Source organism: Triticum urartu, chromosome 1, assembly GCF_003073215.2.
Source record: "Triticum urartu cultivar G1812 chromosome 1, Tu2.1, whole genome shotgun sequence".
In the NCBI taxonomy this organism is placed as follows: domain Eukaryota; kingdom Viridiplantae; phylum Streptophyta; class Magnoliopsida; order Poales; family Poaceae; genus Triticum; species Triticum urartu.
Window position 1 is genome coordinate 38,617,826 of NC_053022.1, and position 23,360 is coordinate 38,641,185.

General features: G+C 43.9%; 1 protein-coding gene across 1 annotated transcript; it reads left to right on the forward strand.

Moving 5' to 3' along the window:
- The first annotated feature begins 890 nt into the window (after positions 1-890).
- On the forward strand, positions 891-5,818 carry LOC125532671. Its single transcript, XM_048696639.1, has 7 exons — positions 891-1,325; positions 1,943-2,212; positions 2,260-2,634; positions 3,000-3,261; positions 3,709-4,327; positions 4,463-5,230; positions 5,386-5,818. The coding sequence occupies exons 1-7, from the start codon at positions 891-893 to the stop codon at positions 5,816-5,818; spliced, it is 3,162 nt and encodes a 1,053-aa protein (XP_048552596.1).
- Positions 5,819-23,360: the final 17,542 nt, after the last annotated feature.

The following is a 23,360-nucleotide window of genomic DNA, read 5'->3' on the forward strand; positions in this document are numbered from 1 at the left end:
GTTCGGACATCGGGTTGGAGTTCTTGTAACTTCGGTCAGCCATCCCCAATGTACGGGTTGCATCCAACCTTGGCAGGTATAAAGCTAGTTATCCCGGCTGCTTGCAGCTAGTTATCCCTCCCGATTCGATCCTACGACGTGAAGATCGGGCCACCCTCGGGCGTGAACTCGTTCATCGGGTTCCCACCTATCATCTGGTATCAAAGCTTTCGTTGACACGGTAGGATATGTTATCCAACTTTATCTTGCTATCATCCATTTAGATCGAGTGTTTTTCATGCTATATTTTCTGTCCTAGAAGTCCAAAGCCCCACCAAAAATAAATCCAAGCCTTGATAGTGCTGAGATCTTGTTGTTGCATACCTTGCATGTTCTTCAGCTTTTAGATCTGCATCAAGTTCATCTTCATAATTGCTTTCAGATTTGGTTGTTGTGCTTTGGAAAAAGAGAGAAAAAAAAGAGTGGCAAAAAAATCAAAGAGAGAAAAAAAGAGTGGAACAAAAGTCAAGAGAGAAAAAGAAAGTCTTGTGTAAGATCCAAAAGTTTCAGCTTGATAGAAAAAAATTTAGAAGCTTGTGTGTTGTGTTTTTCAATCTTGGTGCAAAGGTGCAGCAGATCCATCCACATATTTTTCTTGGTTTGCATCAACTTGATTTCAGCACAAGCCCCTTTTTGTTTACCCCACCGAGCTCCACCAAAAACCGAAGCTAGTTCTTTGATCCCTGTCTTTCAATCACTTTAACACATCCGGGAGAAGCACAATCTGATGTGAACTCATAAGAACTTTGGTGAGTAAGAGGTGAGGTTGTCTGATTCCACAAAATTATCATATTCCACTTTTGGCCTTACTAACATGGCAGGATCTAGATCGAGTGTTCATGGAGAAAACCATGGGGAAGAAGATGCCCCGGTCACACGTGCTGATTTTCAAGAATTACAGAACATGGTTCGAGACCTTGGAAGGATGTTTCACGAGCGACCTCCAGCAGGTGGCGATAGGGTTCGACACCGACAACACCCTATTGACCCACTTGAGGAAGTTGGGGATGAAAATTCCGTGCATGCTGCTGTGGATGGTGACTTGGAGGATGATAACAACAACCATGGTGGACATGTGGCTGCTGCTCGTGGGCGTGGTGTTGCTGCTCATGGAGGGCAGCGAGGAGGACAACTTCGAGGGCGAGGGCATGGTCCTCGTGGGCACTACTATGACCCTCATGAGCGTGTTGCTCGTGGTCATGGAGATGATTTTGATGATTATGATGGTGTCCCATACCGTCGTGCTGCTGAAGATGGGCGTCGTGCAGAACGTCGTGATCGAGATGGTTGAGATGACATAGCAAGAATCAAGTTGCATATCCCCAAGTTCACAGGAAAGGAAGACCCCGATGCATATTTTGATTGGGAAGAGCAGTGTGATCAGATTTTTCGTATCCATAACCTTGCAGATCCGAAGAGAGTAAACCTTGCTTGTGTTGAGTTTTCTGGTTATGCACTCACCTGGTGGAATCAACTACAAGAAAATCAACTGCTGCTAGGCCATGATCACATTGACACTTGGGAAGAGATGAAACAAGCCATGAGGCGAAGGTTTGTTCCTTCACAATATCAAAGAGATCTCCGAAACAGATTGCAGCGTCTCAGCCAAGGTACGCGCATGGTGGATGAGTACTATAAAGAGATGGAATTGTTGTTGGTTCGTGCTCGTATTCATGAAGATGAGGAGTCAAAGATGGCAAGATTTTTGCATGGTCTCGACAATGAAATTTCTGATTTTGTGGAGATGTTTCCCTATAACACTCTATAAGATATTTTGGAGCAAGCAAAGCGCACGGAGAGGAAGGCGCAGCGGAGTGGTCATGGACGGATATCTCATGACCGCACCACCACACCATGGCAAAGGTTGCAGCCAAGTGCCTCTCATGGTGGTTCTCATTTTCAGCATACTTCACACCCTACTGCCACCCTACGAACAGCGGCTTCATCGGCATCATCACCATCCCCTAGGAATGTGGACAAGCATGCTCCTTCTGCTGCTGGAAGTACCACTAACCCCACGGCTGTACCATCATCTCAAAGCCGATATATTGAGTGTTGGAAGTGCAAAGGGCATGGTCACATTTCTTCTGAATGTCGAAACAAGAGAGTTCTCTTTGTGAATGAACAAGGTGAATGGGAATCTGAGAGTGAGCATGAAGATAATGGGCATCGGGTGATCATGAGGATGAAGAGGGCGAGAAGAGTGGTTGTGATATTCAGGCCGACATGGGAGATTGCTTTGTTTCTCGTCGTGTGCTTAGTGTTAATGCAGCTAGAGAAGATAAAGGGCAGCGACATAATATTTTTCACACCCGTGGCACCATCAACGACAGGGTTTGCAGAATTAATGTTGACAATGGCAGTTGCAACAACATTGCAAGTTCAGATTTGGTAGAGAAGTTGGGACTGAAACAAAGAAGGCACCCAAGTCCATATAAGATGCAATGGCTCAATGATTGTGGTACACTTCGAGTAAGCAACATTGCCACCGTTCAGTTTTCCATTGGGAAGTACCGGGATCAAGTGGAATGTGACATGGTGCCAATGCAAGCATGCCAATTGCTGTTGGGAAGACCTTGGTTGTATGATCATGATGTGCAAATCAGCGGCCGTACTAATCGTCTCTCATTCCAATACGAGGGAGAGCACATATCTTTGCTCCCTTTGACACCCGAAGAAATATTGATGGATGATCTAAAAAAGAGAGAGTGAGCGAGAAACACTTGAGTGACATCCACCAACATAGTCAGCGAGAGAATCCAAAGCCAAATAAAACCCCACAGCTTAAATTGACCAAGACATGGGAAAAACAGGGATTAGTTATGATGGCTAGGAAAAGGGACATGAGAAAGTTGAGAGAACCCAATTCCGTGTTCTTTGTACTTTTGTACAAGGAAAATTTTCTTTCTACTAATGAATTAACCTCCACCACTCCTAGTGTTGTTGTTGAAATTTCACAGGGGTATGAAGATGTGTTCCCCGAGGAGATACCACCAGGGCTGCCACCACAAAGAGTCATTGAACACCAAATTGATTTGGTTCCAGGAGCCCCATTGCCGAACCGACCACCATACCGCACAAATCCGGAGGAAACCAAGGAGATTCAGCGACAAGTTGAAGGCCTACTAAACAAAGGTTATGTAAGGGAAAGTCTCTCTCCTTGTGCTGTACCCGTTCTTTTAGTGCCAAAAAAAGATGGATCTTCCCGAATGTGTTGTGATTGTAGGCCTATTAACAACATCACCGTGAGGTATAGGCACCCCATACCTAGGCTTGATGATATGCTTGATAAACTTAGTGGCGCCACCATCTTTTCTAAAATTGACTTGCGAAGTGGCTACCATCAAATTAGAATGAGAGAGGGTGATGAATGGAAAACTGCTTTCAAAACAAAATCTGGTTTGTATGAGTGGTTAGTCATGCCATTTGGATTGACAAATGCACCTAGTACTTTCATGAGATTAATGAATCATGTGCTTAGAATGTTCATTGGCAAGTTTGTGGTTGTTTACTTTGATGACATCCTGATTTATAGCAAAACTTTGGACGAACATGTTGAACACATTCGGTGTGTGCTTGCTGTCCTAAGAGAGGAGAAATTATATGCTAACAAGGAAAAGTGCACATTTTGCGTAGAAAAATTTGTGTTTCTTGGCTTTGTTGTTTCAGGTCAAGGTGTGGAGGTAGATGAGGAGAAGGTCAAGGACATCCGTGAGTGGATGCCTCCACAAAATGTAAGCCAAGTACGAAGCTTTCTTGGCCTTGCTGGTTTCTACCGTCGGTTTGTGAAGGACTTCAGCACCATTGCTGCCCCAATGAATGAGCTAACCAAGAAAGATGTTCCCTTCAAGTGGGCAAATGCACAAGAGAAGGCCTTCGAAGAGCTGAAAGAAAAATTGACATCTGCACCATTGCTTGCACTACCCAGCTTTGGTAAGACTTTTGAAATTGAATGTGATGCAAGTGGTGTTGGTATTGGAGGCGTACTAATGCAAGAAGGCAGGCCTATTGCATATTTTAGTGAGAAGCTAAGTGGTCCAACTCTAAATTATTCAGTTTATGACAAAGAATTATATGCACTTGTGAGATCTTTGGAAACATGGCAACATTATTTGTGGCCTAAAGAATTTGTGATACATTCCGACCATGAATCTTTAAAGCACCTTAGGGGTCAACAAAAACTGAACCGTAGATGTGCAAAATGGAGTGAATTCGTAGAATCTTTTCCCTATATTGTCAAGTACAAGAAAGGAAAAGATAATGTTGTTGCTGATGCTTTGTCTAGACGCCATATTTTACTCTCACAACTTGATACTAAAATTCTTGGGCTGCAAAGCATCAAAGAATTGTATGCCAATGACCCATATTTTGCTGAACCACACTCGAAGTGTAGTGAGGGGAAAGGTTGGGAAAAGTTTCACTTGCATGATGGATTCTTGTTTCGAGCTAACAAATTGTGCATCCCAAATTGCTCTATTCGTTTGTTGCTTTTGCAGGAGGCTCATGCTGGTGGTCTCATGGGACATTTTGGAGCAAAGAAAACTGAGAGTGTGTTGATTGACCATTTCTTTTGGCCAAGGATGAGGCGTGATGTTGAGCACTACATACTACGTTGTGAGATTTGCCGCAAAGCTAAGTCACGTTTAAACCCTCATGGACTTTATACTCCCTTATCCATTCCTAGTACACCTTGGGAAGATATTTATATGGATTTTGTTCTTGGATTACCACGCACTAAGAGGGGGAGTGATTCAGTTTTTGTGGTGGTTGATAGGTTTAGCAAGATGGCTCATTTTATCCCGTGTCATAAGAGCGATGATGCTTCACACATTGCTGATTTGTTTTTCAGGGAAATCATGCGGCTACATGGAGTACCACACACTGTTGTTTCAGATCGTGACACCAAGTTTTTGAGCTATTTTTGGAAAACGTTGTGGGCAAAGCTAGGGACAAAGCTTCTCTTTTCCACTACATGCCACCCACAAACGAATGGACAAACTGAAGTTGTCAACCGCACGCTATCCATGATGCTGAGAGCAGTTTTAAAGAAAATTTTGAAGATGTGGGAAGAATGTCTCCCCCACGTGGAGTTTGCATACAACAGGGCAGTACATTCGACCACTAAATTTTGTCCTTTTGAAATTGTTTATGGTTTCAAACCTGCTGCTCCCATAGATCTTTTGCCTTTACCATTGCAGGAGCGAACCAATCTTGATGCAAGTAAGTGTGCTGACTTCGTGAAGAAAGTTTATGAGAAGACCAAGGAAAATATTGAGAAGATGACTGAACAATATGCAAAACGAGCAAACAAGGGAAGAAAGAAGGTGTTTTTTCTTAAGAAGGTGATCTTGTGTGGGTACACCTGTGGAAGGATCGTTTCCCAGATCAACGCAAATGCAAGTTGCAGCCACATGGAGATGGTCCATTCAAAGTTCTTGCGAAGATCAATGACAATGCCTACAAGATTGACCTTCTGATGGATTATGGTGTTAGTCCAACTTTCAATGTGTCCGACCTCTCTCCATACTTTGGACCATCAGAGTCGAGGACGACTCCTCCTCAAGAGGGAGAGGATGATGAGGACACCACAACCATCGACAAGTCTCCAACAATTATAGGTCCAATCACAAGAAGTCGCGCCAAACAAATAAGTGACCAAGTGAACGCTAGCTTAAGTTTACCTTGTAACCTTGATGACACAACTATGCTTTCATCTCCATTGTTGTTGGTTGAACTTAGGTATAACATGGAAGCAATCCAACAACCTATGAGATCTTGAAGCAACCGCTTTGGAGGAACAAGTTTGGAGAAAACAAGTTGCAAGTGAAGCTGATGCTGTCAAGTTTTTACCTCTGATGTTTTGGTGTGGCACACCCATGTGATGGAGAGAAGGGGCCATATGGGTACATCAACAGAAGCTACATCAAATTATCTTTCCAATGCAAAAAACCTCACATCATTTGGAGTTGTGAGTCAAAAGTTCTAGTCATTCTCGTGGAAGGTGTCTAGGCTGTCAAGACTTCGCGAATTTCCGAGGAGCTCTGCAACAAATCCCAAAGTTGAATGCTTATTCACCCAAGAAAGCCATGCAAACCTGCTTACTTTTGAAACCATTTTCACACCTAGCTAAGGGGGGTTGTCCCTGCTATAAAACCCCATCTCCCCCATCCTCTAGATGAGCTTTTGGTGAAACCATTCAGCTACAAGCTTATGCAGCAAGACTGCTAGAGAGATCCGAGAGATCTTGCTACCTTTGCTCTTGTGTGAGTTTATTCGGATTCGCGAGAAGGAGCCTCTAGTTCCCCCTAGTTCGTGTTCTACGGTTCCGGCCGTTTTATGTGGATTAGTCCCGGTTTATGGTTCTGCGATTGTTCGGACAGCGGGTTGGAGTTCTTGTAGCTTCGATCAGCCATCCCCAACGTACGGGTTGCATCCAACCTTGGCAGGTATAAAGCTAGTTATCCCGGCTGCTTGCAGCTAGTTATCCCTCCCGATTCGATCCTATGACATGAATATCGGGCCACCCTCGGGTGTGAACTCGTTCATCGGGTTCCCACCTATCAAGATGCCCATCAATAGATATCAATGTGAGTGAGTAGGGATTGCCATGCAACGGATGCACTAGAGCTATAAATGTATGAAAAACTCGGCAAAAGAAACTAAGTGGGTGTGCACCAAACTTGCTTGCTCACGAAGACCTAGGGCATTTGAGGAAGCCCATCGTTTGAATATACAACCCAAGTTCTATAATGAAAATTTCCCACTAGTATATGAAAGTGACAAAATAAGAGACTCTCTACCATGAAAATCATGGTGCTACTTTGAAGCACAAGTGTGGAAAAAGGATAGTAACATTTTCCCTTCTCTCTTTTTCTCTTTTTATTGTTTGGCTTCTTTGGCCTCTTTTTTCATTGGCTTCTTTGGCCTTTCTTTTTTTCCTCACATAGGACAATGCTCTAATAATGATGATCATCACACTTCTATTTATTTACAACTCAAGGATTACAACTCAATACTTAGAACAAAATATGACTCTATATGTGTGCCTCCGGCGGTGTACCGGGATGTGCAATGAATCAAGAGTGACATGTATGAAAAAATTATGAATTGTGGCTTTGCCACAAATACGATGTCAACTACATGATCATGCAAGGCAATATGACAACGATGGAGCGTGTCATAATAGACGGAATGGTGGAAAGTTGCATGGCAATATATCTCCGAATGGATATGGAAATGCCATAATAGTCATAAAGAACTGTTTTGAGGAAGGTAAATGGTGGGTTTATGGTACCGGCGAAAGTTGCAAGGTACTAGAGAGGCTAGCAACGGTGGAAGGGTGAGAGTGCGTATAATCCCTGGACCCAACATTAGTCATAAAGAACTCACATACTTATTGCAAAAATCTACAAGTCATCAAAAACCAAGCACTACATGCATGCTCCTAGGGGGATAGATTGGTAGGAAAAGATCATCGCTCGTCCCCGACCGCCACTCATAAGGAAGACAAATCAAAGAAATACCTCATGCTTCAAGTTTGTTACACAACGGTTACCATACGTGCATGCTACGAGACTTGCAAACCTCAACACAAGTATTTCTCAAATTCAAAATTACTCAACTAGCATGACTCTAATATCACCATCCTCATGTCTCAAAAACAATCATCAAGTATCAAACTTCTCCTACTATTCAATGCACTTTATATGAAAGTTTTTATTATATCCATCTTGGATGCCCATCATATTAGGACTAATTTTATAACCAAAGAAAATTACCATGTTGTTCTAAAATACTCTCAAAATAATATAAGTGAAGCATGAGAGTTCATCTATTTCTTCAAAATAAAACCACTGCCGTGCTCTAAAAAGATATAAGTGAAGCACTAGAGCAAACGACAAACTACTTCGAAAGATATAAGTGAAGATCAATGAGTAGTTGAATAATTATGTAACTATGTGAAGACTCTCTAACATTTAAGAATTTCAGATCTTGGGATATTATTCAAACAGCAAGGAAAAAAATAAAATAAAATGACGCTCCAAGCAAAACACATACATGTGGTGAATAAAAATATAGCCTCAAGTGAAGTTACTGATAGACGAAGACGAAAGAGGGGATGCCTCGCCTTCCGAGGCATCCCCAATCTTAGGCTCTTGGTTGTCCTTGAATATTACCTTGGGGTGCCTTGGGCATCCCCAAGCTTAGGCTCTTGCCACTCCTTATTCCATAGTCCATCGAATCTTTACCCAAAACTTGAAAACTTCACAACACAAAACTCAACAGAAAATCCGTAAGCTCCGTTAGTATAAGAAAATAAATCACCACCTTTGGTACTGTTGTGAAATCATTCTAAATTCATATTGGTGTAAAACCTACTGTATTCCAACTTCTCTATGGTTCATACCCCCCAATACTACTCATAGATTCATCAAAATAAGCAAACAACACACGAAAAACAGAATCTGTCAAAAACAGAAGAGTCTGTAGTAATATGTAACTCCCGAATACTTATGTAACTCCAAAAATCCTGATAAATTAGGAAATCCTAAGATATTTTTTTATTAATCCTGTGCAAAAATAATCAGTATTTTATCGCGCTTGTGTTAAAAATGAAAACTAATCTTCTGGGTGCAAAAGTTTCTGTTTTTCAGCAGGATCAAATCAACTATAACCGTAAGCCATCCCAAAGGTCTTACTTGGCACTTTATTGAAACAAAAGCTATAAAACATGATTACTACAGTAGCATAATCATGTGACACACACAAAAATAGTAGGTATAAATGTTGGGTTGTCTCCCAACAAGCGCTTTTCTTTATTTCCTTTTTAGCTAGGCATGATGATTTCAATGATGCTCACATAAAAGATAAGAATTGAAACATAATGGGAGCATCATGATCATATGACAAGCACATTTAAGTCTAACACACTTCCTATGCATAGGGATTTTGTGAGCAAACAACTTATGGGAACAAGAATCAACTTGCATAGGAAGGTAAAGCAAGCATAACTTCAAGATTTTCAACACATAGAGAGGAAACTTGATATTATTGCAATATGTAAAAGCATATGTTCCTCTCTCATAATAATTTTCAGTAGCATCATGAATGAATTCAACAATATAAACATCACATAAAGCATTCTTTTCATGATCTACAAGCATAGAATTTTTATTACTCTCCACATAAGCAAAATTTTTCTCTAGTAGTGGGAGCAAACTCAACAAAATAACTATCATGTGAGGCATAATCCAATTGAAAGTTAAAATCATGATGATAAGTTTCATGGATATCATTGTTCTTTATAGCATATGTGTCATCACAATAATCATCATAGATAGGAGGGATGCTTTCATCATAATAAATTTGCTCATCAAAATTTGGGGGACAAAAAATATCATCTTCATCAAACATAGCATCCCCAATCTTGTGGCTTTGCATATCATTAGCATCATGGATATTCAAAGAATTTATACTAACAACATTGCAATCATGCTCATCATCCAAAGATTTAGTGCCAAGCATTTTAATGCATTCTTCTTCTAGCACTTTGGCACAATTATCGGAATCCTTATTTTCATGAAAGATATTAAAAAGATGAAGCATATGAGGCAACCTCAATTCCATTTTTTGTAGTTTTCTTTTATAGACTAAACTAGTGATAAAACAAGAAACAAAAAGATTCGATTGCAAGATCTAAAGATATACCTTCAAGCGCTAACCTCCCTGACAATGGCGCTAGAAATGAGCTTGATGTCTACTACACAACCTTCTTCTTGTAGACGTTGTTGGGCCTCCAAGTGGAGAGGTTTGTAGGACAGTAGCAAATTTTCCTCAAGTGGATGACCTCATGTTTACCAATCCGTGGGAGGCGTAGGATGAAGATGATCTCTCTCAAACAACCCTGCAACCAAATAGCAAAGAGTCTCTTGTGTCCCCAACGCACCCAATACAATGGTAAATTGTATAGGTGCACTAGTTCGGCGAAGACATGGTGATACAAGTGCAATATGGATGGTAGATATAGGTTTTTGTAATCTGAAAAATATAAAAACAGCAAGGTAACTAATGATAGAAGTGAGCATAAATGGTATTGCAATGTTTCGAAACAAGGCCTAGGGTTCATACTTTCACTAGTGCAAGTTCTCTCAACAATAATAACATAATTGGATCATATAACAATCCCTCAACATGCAACAAAGAGTCACTACAAAGTCACTAATAGCGGAGAACAAACGAAGAGATTATTATAGGGTACGAAACCACCTCAAAGTTATTCTTTTCGATCAATCTATTGGGCTATTCCTATAAGTGTCACAAACAACCCTAGAGTTCGTAGTAAAATAACACCTTAAGACACAAATCAACCAAAACCCTAATGTCATCTAGATACTCCAATGTCACCTCAAGTATCCGCGGGTATGATTATACGATATGCATCACACAATCTCAGTCATCTATTCAACCAACACAAAGAACTTCAAAGAGTGCCCCAAAGTTTCTACCGGAGAGTTCACAAGGTCACAGAACTTGCAAGTTGATCACCAAAACGTACATCAAGTGGATCACGTGAATATCCCATTGTCACCATAGATAAGCACATGCAAGACATACATCAAGTGTTCTCAAATCCTTAAAGACTCAATCTGATAAGATAACTTCAAAGGGAAAAACCCAATTCATCACAAGGAGATAGAGGGGGAGAAACATCATAAGATCCAACTATAATAGTAAAGCTCACGGTACATCAAGATCGTGCCATAACAAGAACACAATAAAGAGAGAGAGAGAGAGAGAGAGATCAAACACATAGCTACTGGTACATACCCTCAGCCCCGAGGGTGAACTACTCCCTCCTCGTCATGAAGAGTGCCGAGATGATGAAGATGGCCACCGGTGATGGATCCCCCTCCAGCAGGGTGCCGCAACAGGGCCCCGATTGGTTTTTGGTGGCTACAGAGGCTTGCGGTGGAACTCCCTATCTAGGTTATTTTCTGGAGGTTTCTGTATTTATAGGATTTTTTGGCGTAGGTCTCATGTCAGGGGGGTCACCGAGTCATCCACGAGATAGGGGAACGCGCCCAGGGGGGTAGGGTGCACCCCCCACCCTCGTGGATGGCTCAGGACTCTTCTGGCCCTACTCTTTTACTCTAGGTGCTTCTTTTGGTCCATAAAAATCATCAAAAATTGGCACGTCAATTGGACTCCGTTTGGTATTCCTTTTCTGTAAAACTCAAAAACAAGGAAAAAACAGAAACTGGCACTGGGTTCTAGGTTAATAGGTTAGTCCCAAAATTATATAAAATGGCATATAAATGCATATAAAACATCCTAGATGTATAATATAATAGCATGGAACAATCAAAAATTATAGATACGTTGGAGACGTATCAGGGCGCCCCTAGGCCGGCCTCCTCCCCTCTCCCTCCTTTATATACGGGGGAAGGGGGCGCCTCTAGGACACACCAATTGTTCTTAGCCGTGTGCGGCGCCCCCTCCACTGTTTACTCCTTCGGTCATATCGTTGTAGTGCTTAGGCAAAGCCCTGCGCGGATCACTTCACCATCACCATCACCACGCCGTCGTGCTGACGAAACTCTCCCTCAACACTTTGCTGGATCAAGAGTTCAAGGGACGTCATCGAGCTGAACGTGTGCCAAACTCGGAGGTGTCGTACGTTCGATGCTTGATCGGCTGAATCAAAAAGACGTTCGACTACATCAATCGCATTAAGCTAGCGCTTCCTCTTTCGGTCTACGAGGGTACGTGGACACACTCTCCCCCTCTCGTTGCTATGCATCTCCTAGATAGATCTTGCGTGAGTGTAGGAAATTTTTGAAACTAATTACATGCTACGTTCCCCAACAAGGCACATTTGACATGAACATAACGAAACAAGACTTCCAATGAGGGGGAAACCACATGGCAATTTCAGGGAAAAAAATAACTTGTCATGTTCCTCTTTATAAAATACAAGAAAATAAAAACTTGACATCAATGTTTATCAAGAAGGTACACATTTGCCATTTTTTGACTATGCACAATAGGGTAAACCCCCATAGCAATTTTTATTAATTAATTAAATAAAGCAGCACAAAAAGTCTAAAATGTTGAGCTGGGCCAGAGAAAGAAAGAAAAAACAAAAAAGAAAGGATACACCTAAAAGAAAAAGAAAAGAAAAAAAATACATCAATTGTGCAAACCAAGCATTGAACAACACATCAAATTTCCTCTTAATCCTATGTTTTAAGAGATTGAGCTCATAGAGATAAGTATCTCCTGGTGATCCATAAAGACCAAGAAGCCGGGATGACGACTTCCATGAAAAATGTCACCTGAATATTTTTCTTCACATCTGCAATTTCTTCAAGGACAAACATGTTATGAGATCTAGTACGGCAAGCATAATCCAAACACTGGTCAAGAAAGGGGCAGGTCCAAAACAGATGTTGTAGTGTCTCCTCTTGCATACAAGAAAGTGTGGCACAATTATATGAATCTAGGTGAAAAGTTTTCCTTCAAAGAAAATTCCTGGTATTTAATCTATCATCCAGGAGCATCCAAAAGAAAACCTTATGTTTGGACTGTTTGGAGCACTTCCAAATCAATTTAAATTGAGGAGGTACTACTTGCAAAGCAACATCACTCTATATGCTTGGGCAACATAAAACACCCCACTGCCCCAGATATAGCTCCACATATATGTGTTCTCCCTAAGCTCTGAATTTTAGAGGGAGTCACACAAGTCTTCCATTTGAGTAAATTCACCAAAAACTTGAGTAGAAAGTGGTAAATGAAAAAGATCTTCCAGATACTCATGTTGAAGCACCTTATGGTCTGTGAGCCATCGATCATCGGCAAAAGAAAATAGATGAGGGAAAATAACTTGAAGACACCCAGTATGCCAAGGGTCAGACCAAAAGAACACACTCCTTCCATTCCCCACATGACACCTGGCAAGGGATTTAAAGTTATCAACCAGGCCCAAATTTGCCTTCCACCAAAAAGATCCTTCCACATGAGTTCCAGGGAGCCTTCCATTACTGTATAGGATTCCCAAATTAAGTAGACCCAGGGGATATTATCTCTGTTATAGAATTTATGCAGATTCTTCATGAGCAAAGCTTTATTCCGTACAAACATGTCCAACACACCTAAGCCCCCTGATCCTTTGGTCCACAAACCGTTTTCCAAGCCACCATGACAGTTTTATGGTCTTCTAGGTCAGGGCCTCTCCAAAGACAATGCCTCAGATATTTGATAACCTGCTGATGTTTAATTGTCACATGAACATGAATGCAACCCATGAAAAATATTGTGAATGAAGCAAGAACTGATTTTACCAGGAGCAATCTTCCAGCCATAGCCATGAAAGAAGCAGTGCCCACTAGTTTCTTGGCCACTCTATTCACCAGAGGGAGGCACTGCTCAACAGTAGGTTTGGTCAGTCCAAGGGACATCCCCAGGTAAGTAAGAGGAAAGTGACCTCGTTTGTAGTTTAGGATATTGATGAACAATTCCACTCTTTCTTCAACAATATTAATAGGAACGCGATTTGACTTATTGTAGTTAACTTTGAGCCCAGTTGCAGAAGCAGAAGTATTCAAAAGAGCTTTAAGGCAAAAAAAGTTGGCTAGCATCAGCCTTCATCAGAACCAAGGTGTTACCAGCATATTGCGCGATAGGCAAATTAGGACATGACTGTACAAGAAGAGCTGGAGCAATGAGAGCTTGGGTCATGGCCTTATTAAGGAAGGACTAAAGCATGTCAGCAGCTAACACAAACAACAGAGGAGAAAGAGGATCTCCCTGTCTCACACTACTTCTACAGTTAAACCTTTTCCCAAGCACCCCATTAAGCATCACAAAGGAAGAACATAACTTAGCTATGCATGTATCCAGCCAATCCATTTCTTGCCAAAACCTTTTGCCCTTAGGATTTCTAAAATGGTCTTGTGCTCAATCGTGTCAAAGGCCTTCTCAAAATCGGACTTAAGAACCACCACTTCCTCCCTTGAGGTTTTACATTGATGAAGGTACTCAAAAGCCCACCCAAGAAAATCATGAATGGCCCTTTCTTTGAGGAAACCGGGGACAATAGATGACAAAGATGAAATTGCCATTACATAGTATAGGCAATTGTTTAGGGGACAAAAACATTGTAGATGCAAATAATGGAAAAAATTAAAGCACCACCAACATGAAGTCAATCATATGTTGTCGCCATCACTTTTCCACGTTCCCAACAACTGCATGCGTTGGGGTATAAATCTTTATAAAAAGTAGACCAAATGCTGGAAATAAACATACAAGCAGAGCCGGTTCAACACTTATTATCACATATGACTTTTTAGCAAAACCAATGCATCATCAACCATTATTACTCAAGGCATGTTCAGAATGATAGCGGAACATAACAAACATAACCAAAATGGGATGAGTAAGAAGCATTTTTTACTTTGGTGGTAAATATGCACATTACATTTGTATAATGCCACCCATGAGTGTAGTAAACATATCTAATTAAGATACTAATCGACAAAAAATAGAGAATCTATGATAATCCTTTATTCAAGTAGAGTACCACACGAGTCTGCTTATTCAAGTGTTGCACTCTTGGAGATTTTAGTAGACAAGGAATAAAAACTGCACTTGGCATACTTCAGGTTAGTAATGGGTTTATAAAGAGTTTAAATTGTGTATGAGAAAAGCAACACCTGACGAAGGGTTTAACCTCCTATTTACACAACAACAACCCTTATGAAGACTAAATCGGTGTCCAAAAGGGCATATAGATATGCATGTTCATCAAGCATGCCATACATTTTACCTAGTAGGGATGCTGAATCGACGCTAAGCAGGCATGGAGATTGGTGGTTAACCTAGATTCCTTATGCGCCAAGGTGATGAAGGCAAAATATTACCCCCAGGGATTTATTCTTGGTATTGCTTTTCCTCAATCGGCGTCACTCACTTGGTAGGGTATCTTACATGGATTGGATCTGCTTAAAGCTGGAGTTATTTGGAGAGTGTGTGATGGAGCTAATATTAATATTTGGAGAGATAATTGGCTCCCGAGAGCCTTAGGCCTTGAAGTTATTGCAACGAAGAATAGGACCAGGATCAAATGGGTATCTAACCTGATTTTGAGTGGACTGAGGAGATGGATTGGGAATTTGATTAGGCACCTATTTTATCCACATGATGCGGAGGAGATCCTAAGTTTGCGATTTCAGTCGCTAGGGGATGATGATTTTGTTGCCTGGCACTTTGAGAACAATGGCTTGTTCTCGGTTAAAAGCGCACACAAGTTTGCACTTAATCTAAAGGATCGTAAAGAAGATGAGTGGCAATATAGTGGTGCAATGTTGGGGAAAGGAAAATTTGGAATATTATTTGGAAGGCTAATGTTCCTCAGAGAATCCGTATTTTTGTGTGGCGTGTTGCTACAAATAGCTTGGTTGTCCAGGTAAACAGAGTTACACCACGAAACCACTCTTTGTACATGTTCTATTTGTGGAGTGAAAGATGAAAGCGCTTTTCATGCGCTAGTCATGTGCCCTATAGGCTTGCGCTGTGCATGGCCATGAGAGATATTTGGGTTTTCCCTGCGGAGGATGCTTTTTAAGTACACCCGAGCTGATTGGTTTCTTATTCTTTTGGATCAATTAAGACCTATACTATGCGTGAACAAATTATATTCATATTCTGGGAGCCTGACATTTGAGAAATGACCTGATTTTTGGTAAGGGGAAAGAATCCGTGTCAGCCTCGACAAACTTTGTACAAAATTATTGGTCATCCTTCGTCGCCTATCATTCTTATCCAGAGATGGACTCGAAAAATAAAGGTAAAAGTTTGATGTCTGGTTTAAGTACTACTCCTAAGCCTTTGGAAGATCAGGCGATATGGCAACCCCCCTCTCCTTCGAACTACATAAAGATCAATGTCGATGCAAGTTCTGTGGGAAGCATTAGTGCGGCGAGTGTGGGGGTGGTGGCCAGGGACTCATCTAGGAGGGCCATCATCTCCTCTTGGGATTTCTTGGGCTTTGTAAAAGCGTGGAGGGGGTGGAGCTTCGGGCTTGTCTTGCCGGTCTTTATATAGGTATCACTCTTCAAAATCATATAATTTTAAAGACTAACTGCGCATTTGTGGTTGCGACCCTTGCAAATGAAAAATTTGACAGGTCACCACTGATGGATTTGAAGAAGGAAGGGATGAGTATCTTCAAGCTTATATCTAATCTTAAGATTTCTGGATCAAGGGTTCAGCCAATGTGGTGGCCCATATGATCACTAAGTTTAGTTTTGATAATAGATTGGATGGTATTCAGCCAATGTGGTGGCCCATATGATTACAAAGCATCGCAAGTTTTTTTTTCCCTAGACCTCTAGGGTTTTCTCGTCCGGCGGCGACTCCTCAGGAATCACCGTGGCCGACCTAGGAAGAGGGCCTCTAGCCATCTCCTTCGTCGGCAAGGTTTCCTAGCGGGTGGCATCTGGCCACCGGAGCTTGGGGTAAGCATGACCTCACAGGCGGCGGGGGCAACGAATATCAATGGATCAACAGCAACAGAGGCGTCAGGGGAAGCAAGGGCACCTGATCCTGTGGGGAATTTGGATGATCTCTTGAACAGACTGGAGATTACGGAGGAGGAAGACGACGCTGTGGATTTGTCGGGTTTGATCGGTGCCCCAGCTCGGGAGACGAGATGGGCGCTGATTCTTAGGGTTTGCGTCAAGACCCCGTTTAGCCATACTGCTTTCTACACAGCTATGCAGGTGGCCTGGGTGTGTGCAAAGGAAGTGAAGTTCAAGCCGCTTGATGATTACACGTTCACAACTGAGTTTCAGTGCTTTGGAGATTGGAATATGGCGATGCATGGAGGTCCTTGGCTATTTCGAAACCAAGCAGTGATAATAGAGGAATATGATGGCCTAACGAATACTGAGAGTCTCCATCTGGACTCTCTTCGTGTTTGGATCAGAATTATGGGTCTCCCAGATTTACTTCGGAATGAGCCTGTAGCGAAGATGCTAGCATCAAAGATGGGAGAGGTCTTGGAGGTTGAACTAGGATTTAATGGTGTTGAGTATGGGAAATTCGTCAGAGTGAGAATAAAAATCAAGATTGAGAAGCCTTTGCTGCGGTTTGTCTCAGGGAATGTGGAGGCAAGGAAACCTGCCCAGAAATTTCGAGTGTTGTATGAAAAAATGCCCCGTTTCTGTGCTCAATGCGGGACAATTGGACATATCGTAGAGCAGTGTGGAGATGGGCTGCACGATCCCTTGAAGTTCCAGTATGGGGATTTTATGATGGTGCCACAAGAGGAGTTCTGGTTCCAACCACGCCGTGAATTTGTGGCCACCCCTGGTGCAAGTTCTATGCGTGGAAGGGGCGCACGTAATGGTACTGGAGTGGGCCAAGGTAACAGAGGAGAACATCAAGCTGGGGATGCTGATAGAAAAGTCCCCAATACTCAAGTGGGGAATGGCGCTGTATATGTGCCAAAGGAAAAAACAGTGAGAATTTAGGAGAAACATCGGAGAGAATGGCTAGGAAGAGATTGGCAGTTTCAAATGAGAAGGCCCCTGGCGGGCAGTTGCTCCTTATGGGAGGAGAGAAGGTTTCAGATATAGTGGGTTCTTTTGAGTCCAGGGCTACTACTAGTACTGATGCTAGCTCACCTCTGAAGATCCAAGAGAAAAAACGTCACAGAAGAGATGATGGTACAGTTGAGATGGAAGATGATCTGTCTGGATCGGCGGCGGCCCGAGAGGGCGACCGCCAGGACCAATGAAAATCTTAAGCTGGAATTGCCGAGGTTTGGGGACGCCCTCGGCAATTCGGTCGCTGTTGTTAGTTCTAATCTTGTCGTAGGTTTAGTCAGCGGTTTGTTTAGTTGTGTCATGCACCTGGTGTTACGTTTAGCATGGAAGTAAGTTAGCAAAGTACTAGTGGGCTAGCTGCGCATGGGGATGGACGTGTGCATGTTGGGTCATAGTGCTCAAGTAGAGTCATGCATGTTGAGGTCTGTTTGCATGTAGCCTGAGACGTGCGAGTTCACGTCGAGGCATCTTTTCTGATGGTTGTTTTGGTCACCCGCCAGACTCGGATCGTGGGATGGCACGATCAGATCGAGCTGCGCTAGGTGGGTTTGTTATGCATGTAACGGTGAGCTTGGCTCCCGAAGTGAATAAGGAGAGAAGAAAGCAAGAAAAGAGGCAAGCAGTTGGGCCTCGAAAATTCCTGTGTTCGTCTTCCTCCCTCCTTCGTTCCTCTCCACCGAGCTCGCGTGTGTAGCCTCGTGTTGGTTCCAACAATTGGTATACAGAGCTAGGTCGCGAGGCGTTTGGAAGCGGCGAGATGGGGGACAAGTCGCCCACGAAGAGCAGCGATGCGGGCAAGGGCGATGGCAACGGCGGCAGAAAGTACACGCCGCCGAGCAAGAGGCTCGGAGCCGGCGTCTCTGACGAGGGCACCGTCGTGGTGAGGACCACGTCGAGGGCAGTCGTCCCTGTCCAGTACCCGCAGCTGACGGAGACGAACTATCATCTTTGGGCAGCGAAGATGAAGATCATCATGCGCCCCCTCGGTGTGTGGTCGGCGGTTGATGGAAACGCCGAGTTCGACGAAGAGAAAGACCAAGGCGCCATGATGGCGATCTCGCAAGCTGTGCCGGATGATGTGATGATGGCCATCGTCGAGTACGACACGGCGAGGGAGGCTTGGTCTGCGATCCGCACAATGTGGGTTGGCGAGGCGCGTGTTACGGAGGCACGCATAAACCAGCTGATGCGGCGGTTCGGTCGCATGCTCATGGAGGACAGCGAGACGATCGCCAGATTCTCTCGCCGGCTGACAGCACTTGTCGGCGAGATCCGGGCGCTTGGTGAAGACTTGAAGGAGAAGGCGGTTGTCAAGCGGCTGTTCGCCGCTATTCCAGATCGCTTCTCCCAGATAATTGGGACCATCGAGCAGTGGGGGGACATGAAGACCATGTCCATGGCTGAAGCCGTGGGCTGCCTGCGTGCGTTCGAGGAGAATGAGTCTGGTCGGCGCCAGGACCGTGGCGATGATGGTGAGAAGCTGTTGCTGGTCTCGCGAGCACAGCTGGAGGCACTGATCCTGAAAGAGAAGAAGAAGGGAGAGGGCTCTAGCAGCAGCAAGCAGGACGGCGACGGGCATGGCACTGGCCGTGGCCAAGATGACGGCAAGAAGAAGGAGCGTCGCAAGTTCGACAAGTCGAAGATTACCTGTTTCAAGTGCGGGGAGAAAGGCCACTTCAAGTCCGAGTGCGAGGTGCTGAAGAAAGAGAAGGCACTCCTAGCTGCTGCCGATTTTGACGACGAGCCGGGGCTGCTGATGGCTGTGGCATGTGAGCTCCCGCCAATGGTGGAGCGCGCCGCAGAAGATATGGAGGTGAAGGAGGTGCTTCGTCCCTTTGCCGTCGAGGCTGACTTTGAAGCTGCAAAGGCGGAGGTTGAGCGGCTGCGCAGCGAGCTAGCTGCGGCCAATGGAAAGCTGCGTGCCGTGTCCGGCCAGTACATGACAGAGGCGGAGGAGAGATCAACTGCAAGTGGTGACGTGCTCCTGCTTGAGAATATGCGTGTGTCAGAGGAGGCTGCCAAGCTAGCACATGAGGACAATGCAAAGCTGCTGGAGGTGCAGTGTGTGCTCCGCGAAGAGAACAGCGGATTGCGTGATCTCATGAAGAAGGCAACGACAGGAACCATGCAAGCCAGTGCAGTGACAGCGGCAACGGCGCCGGTAGCTGCGACGACAGACGTGAAGTCGCCGGATGTGGGAAAACTGGCCGTGAAGCTGCCATCATTGAACTGCAAGGAGAACCACACCGGTGTCGTCGAGCTGAATGAAGAAAAAATCAGTCCTAAACTAGGTGCCCGAGAGGAGTACAGCGGTGAGCTTTGGTATCTTGACACAGGTGGAAGTAATCACATGTCTGGTAATGTGAAGATGTTCAGCTATCTTGACACTGGCATTAAGGGGACTGTGCGGTTCGGAGATGGGTCTATTGTTGAAGTTTGTGGCCGTGGAAGTGTTTTGTTCAGTTGTTGTGCTGGCAAGCAACATGTGCTCAAGAATGTGTATTTCATTCCAAAGCTCAGAAGCAATATAGTAAGTCTGGGCCAGCTTGATGAAGAAGGGTACAAGTCAGTACTACACCGAGGGATCTTGAGCGTGTTTGATGGCTCCCGAGAGCTAGTAGCCAGAGCACCAAGATCCAAGAATCGGCTCTATCCTCTGAATCTGAAGAAATCCATGAGCCTGTTGTGTAATATGGAGAAGCTGCATGAAGGAGCTCCCATGGTGGCGGATGAAACAAAGACCAGGCGTGGAGACTCATCCAGCACGAGACAGCGCCTCCGACGCCGAGCCATGAAGATCATTGCGTAAGAAAGCAAGTTGAGTAACAAGATTAGGGAGGTGAATGTTAGTTCTAATCTTGTCGTAGGTTTAGTCAGTGGTTTGTTTAGTTGTGTCATGCACCTGGTGTTACGTTTAGCATGGAAGTAAGCTAGCAAAGTACTAGTGGGCTAGCTGCGCATGGGGATGGACGTGTGCATGTTGGGTCATAGTGCTCAAGTAGAGTCATGCATGTTGAGGTCTGTTTGCATGTAGCCTGAGACGTGCGAGTTCACGTCGAGGCATCTTTTCTGATGGTTGTTTTGGTCACCCGCCAGACTCGGATCGTGGGATGGCACGATCAGATCGAGCTGCGCTAGGTGGGTTTGTTATGCATGTAACGGTGAGCTTGGCTCCCGAGGTGAATAAGGAGAGAAGAAAGCAAGAAAAGAGGCAAGCAGTTGGGCCTCGAAAATTCCTGTGTTCGTCTTCCTCCCTCCTTCGTTCCTCTCCACCGAGCTCGCGTGTGTAGCCTCGTGTTGGTTCCAACAGCTGTCGGAATTACTACGGCAGCATAGTCTTGATGTTCTTTTCCTCTCGGAGACTCACTTGAATGATTCGAGCGGGGAAAGATTGCGTGTGAAGCTTGGCTTTGATAGTAAGTTTGTTTCACCGAGCGATGGAAGGGGTGGAGGTTTGATCATGATGTGCAAGAACAATGTTAATATGCAGCTGAATTATTATCACGACAACTTCATTGATGTTGTGGTCAAAGGAGCGGATCCTAGTACAGACTGGAGGTTAACGGGTATGTATGGTGAGCCGGTTTGGAGACATAAGCATCGTACATGGAAACGTTTCCGTGATCTACATGCCAAGGGTAATCTGCCTTGGGTTGTGATAGGGGATCTAAATGAGATTTTGTATTCATCAGAGAAAGAGGGAGGTAATGCGAGATCCTTATCATATATGTCCGCGTTTAGGGATTGTTTGGCTGATTGTTCGCTAGAAGACCTTGGTTATATTGGCAACAAATTCACTTGGAAGAGGGGGAGAATCAGAGAGAGACTGGATAGAGCTGTGGGGAACATGGCATGGGCTGGTATGTTTCCTGATGCAGTTGTGCACCACCTTACTATGGGTGGTTCGGATCACAGGCCGATTATGATCGACACATCTACGTATACTTTGCCTACTAGCGGCACTAGCAGACGGCGAAAACGCTTTGAAGGCAAATGGCTAAGGGAGGAAACAGTGGGTGATTTGGTGGCAACGGCATGGGAACACTCACCCCCAAATACACCGATCTTGGCAAGACTTGCAGCAGTACATGATGAGCTGCATGAGTGGGACAAAAATGTACTCAAGGCTCCTCGTAAGAGAATCAGGGACCTGACGAAATAGGTTGACCGTATATTAGCTGGACCGATGGATGAGCATACTACTCAGCGCCAACATGAAATAACAACGCAGTTGGAACTTGCGTTGGAACAGGAAGAAGTGTACTATATGCAGCGGAGTAGGAGTGATTTCCTTAAGTATGGGGACCGCAATACAGCGTATTTCCAGCACAGTGCATCAACTAGGCGCAAGAAAAATATAATTGTGAAGCTAAAAGATGCAACTGGCGTTCTTAGAGAAGGAAATGAGGAGATCAAGCCTCTGATACAATCTTATTTTAACGAACTCTTCACATCAGAGGTCTTGGGGACCGATGAAACCTTGCTAGAAAGAGTTACACCACGGGTCACTCAGGTGATGAATGATACTTTGCTCAAACCATATACGGCAGAGGAAGTTCGAAAGGCTATGTTTAGTATTGGCGATTTCAAGGCCCCAGGTACTGACGGGCTGCATGCAGTTTTTTATAAAAAGTTTTGGTCTATCGTGGGTGATAAGGTGACAGAAGAGGTTCTGAACGCCCTCAATAGCCGTGTTATACCGGAGGGGTGGAATGATACAGGAGTGGTGTTGATACCAAAAGTTGATTGCCCTGAACTTATTTCCCAGTTTAGGCCAATAAGTCTTTGTAACGTCGTCTATAAGGTAATCTCTAATGTGCTATCTAATAGATTGAAAGTATTACTACCAGATATTATCTCTCCGACCCAAAGTGCCTTTGTGCCGGGGAGATTGATTACAGATAATGTACTAGTGGCTTATGAGTGTTTCCACGTGATTAAGAAAAAGAGACAAGGAAAGAGTGGCTTGTGTGCGGTGAAGCTCGATATGCATATGGCCTATGATCGCGTCGAATGGAATTTTCTCCGAGATATGATGACCAGATTGGGCTTCCATAGTTCATGGGTGGAGATGATTATGGCTTGTGTTACTTCTGTTAATTACATAATGTGGTTCAATGGAGATGAAACAGAGGCATTCACTCCTACAAGGGGGCTCAGGCAGGGAGACCCCTTGTCTCCTTATTTATTCTTAATCTGTGCTGATGGGTTATCCAGTCTATTAGCGCACGGAGAGTTGATCGGTGGTATCCAAGGGATTAGGGTGTGCCGTAGTGCACCATCAGTTTCACCCTTGTTATTTGTTGATGATTCCCTTATTCTGATGAGGGCGGATACGTTGAATGCCACGTCACTCAGAAATGCTCTAGACATGTACTGTGCTAGCTCAGGACAACTGGTTAGCGATGCAAAATCCAGTGTGTTCTTCAGTCCCAATACTTCAGTGGAAGTGCGAGCGGATATCTGTTCACAACTTAATATTGTCTCAGAGGCGATTTCGGATAAGTACTTGGGGTTACCGTCAAAAGTTGGAATTGACCGAAGTGACAATTTTCAACATCTAGTTGATAGAGTTTGTGCACTTATTAATGGGTGGATCTCAAAAATGTTATCAATCAGCGGGAAAGAAACTCTTTTGAAGGCGGTGGCATAGGCTACCCCGGTTTATGCCATGTCGGTTTTTAATATCCTGAAGAATTTTTGTAAGGC

What these genes read in the sequence shown, in the direction of transcription:
- LOC125532671 (XM_048696639.1), top strand. Translation starts at nt 891, where the DNA reads ATGGGGAAGAAGATGCCCCGGTCACACGTGCTGATTTTCAAGAATTAC. An exon ending in AGAACGTCGTGATCGAGATG is followed by an intron (nt 1,326 to 1,942) that starts GTTGAGATGACA and finishes TCTCATTTTCAG; the next exon opens with CATACTTCACACCCTACTGC. An exon ending in CTTGGTTGTATGATCATGAT is followed by an intron (nt 2,635 to 2,999) that starts GTGCAAATCAGC and finishes GAAATTTCACAG; the next exon opens with GGGTATGAAGATGTGTTCCC.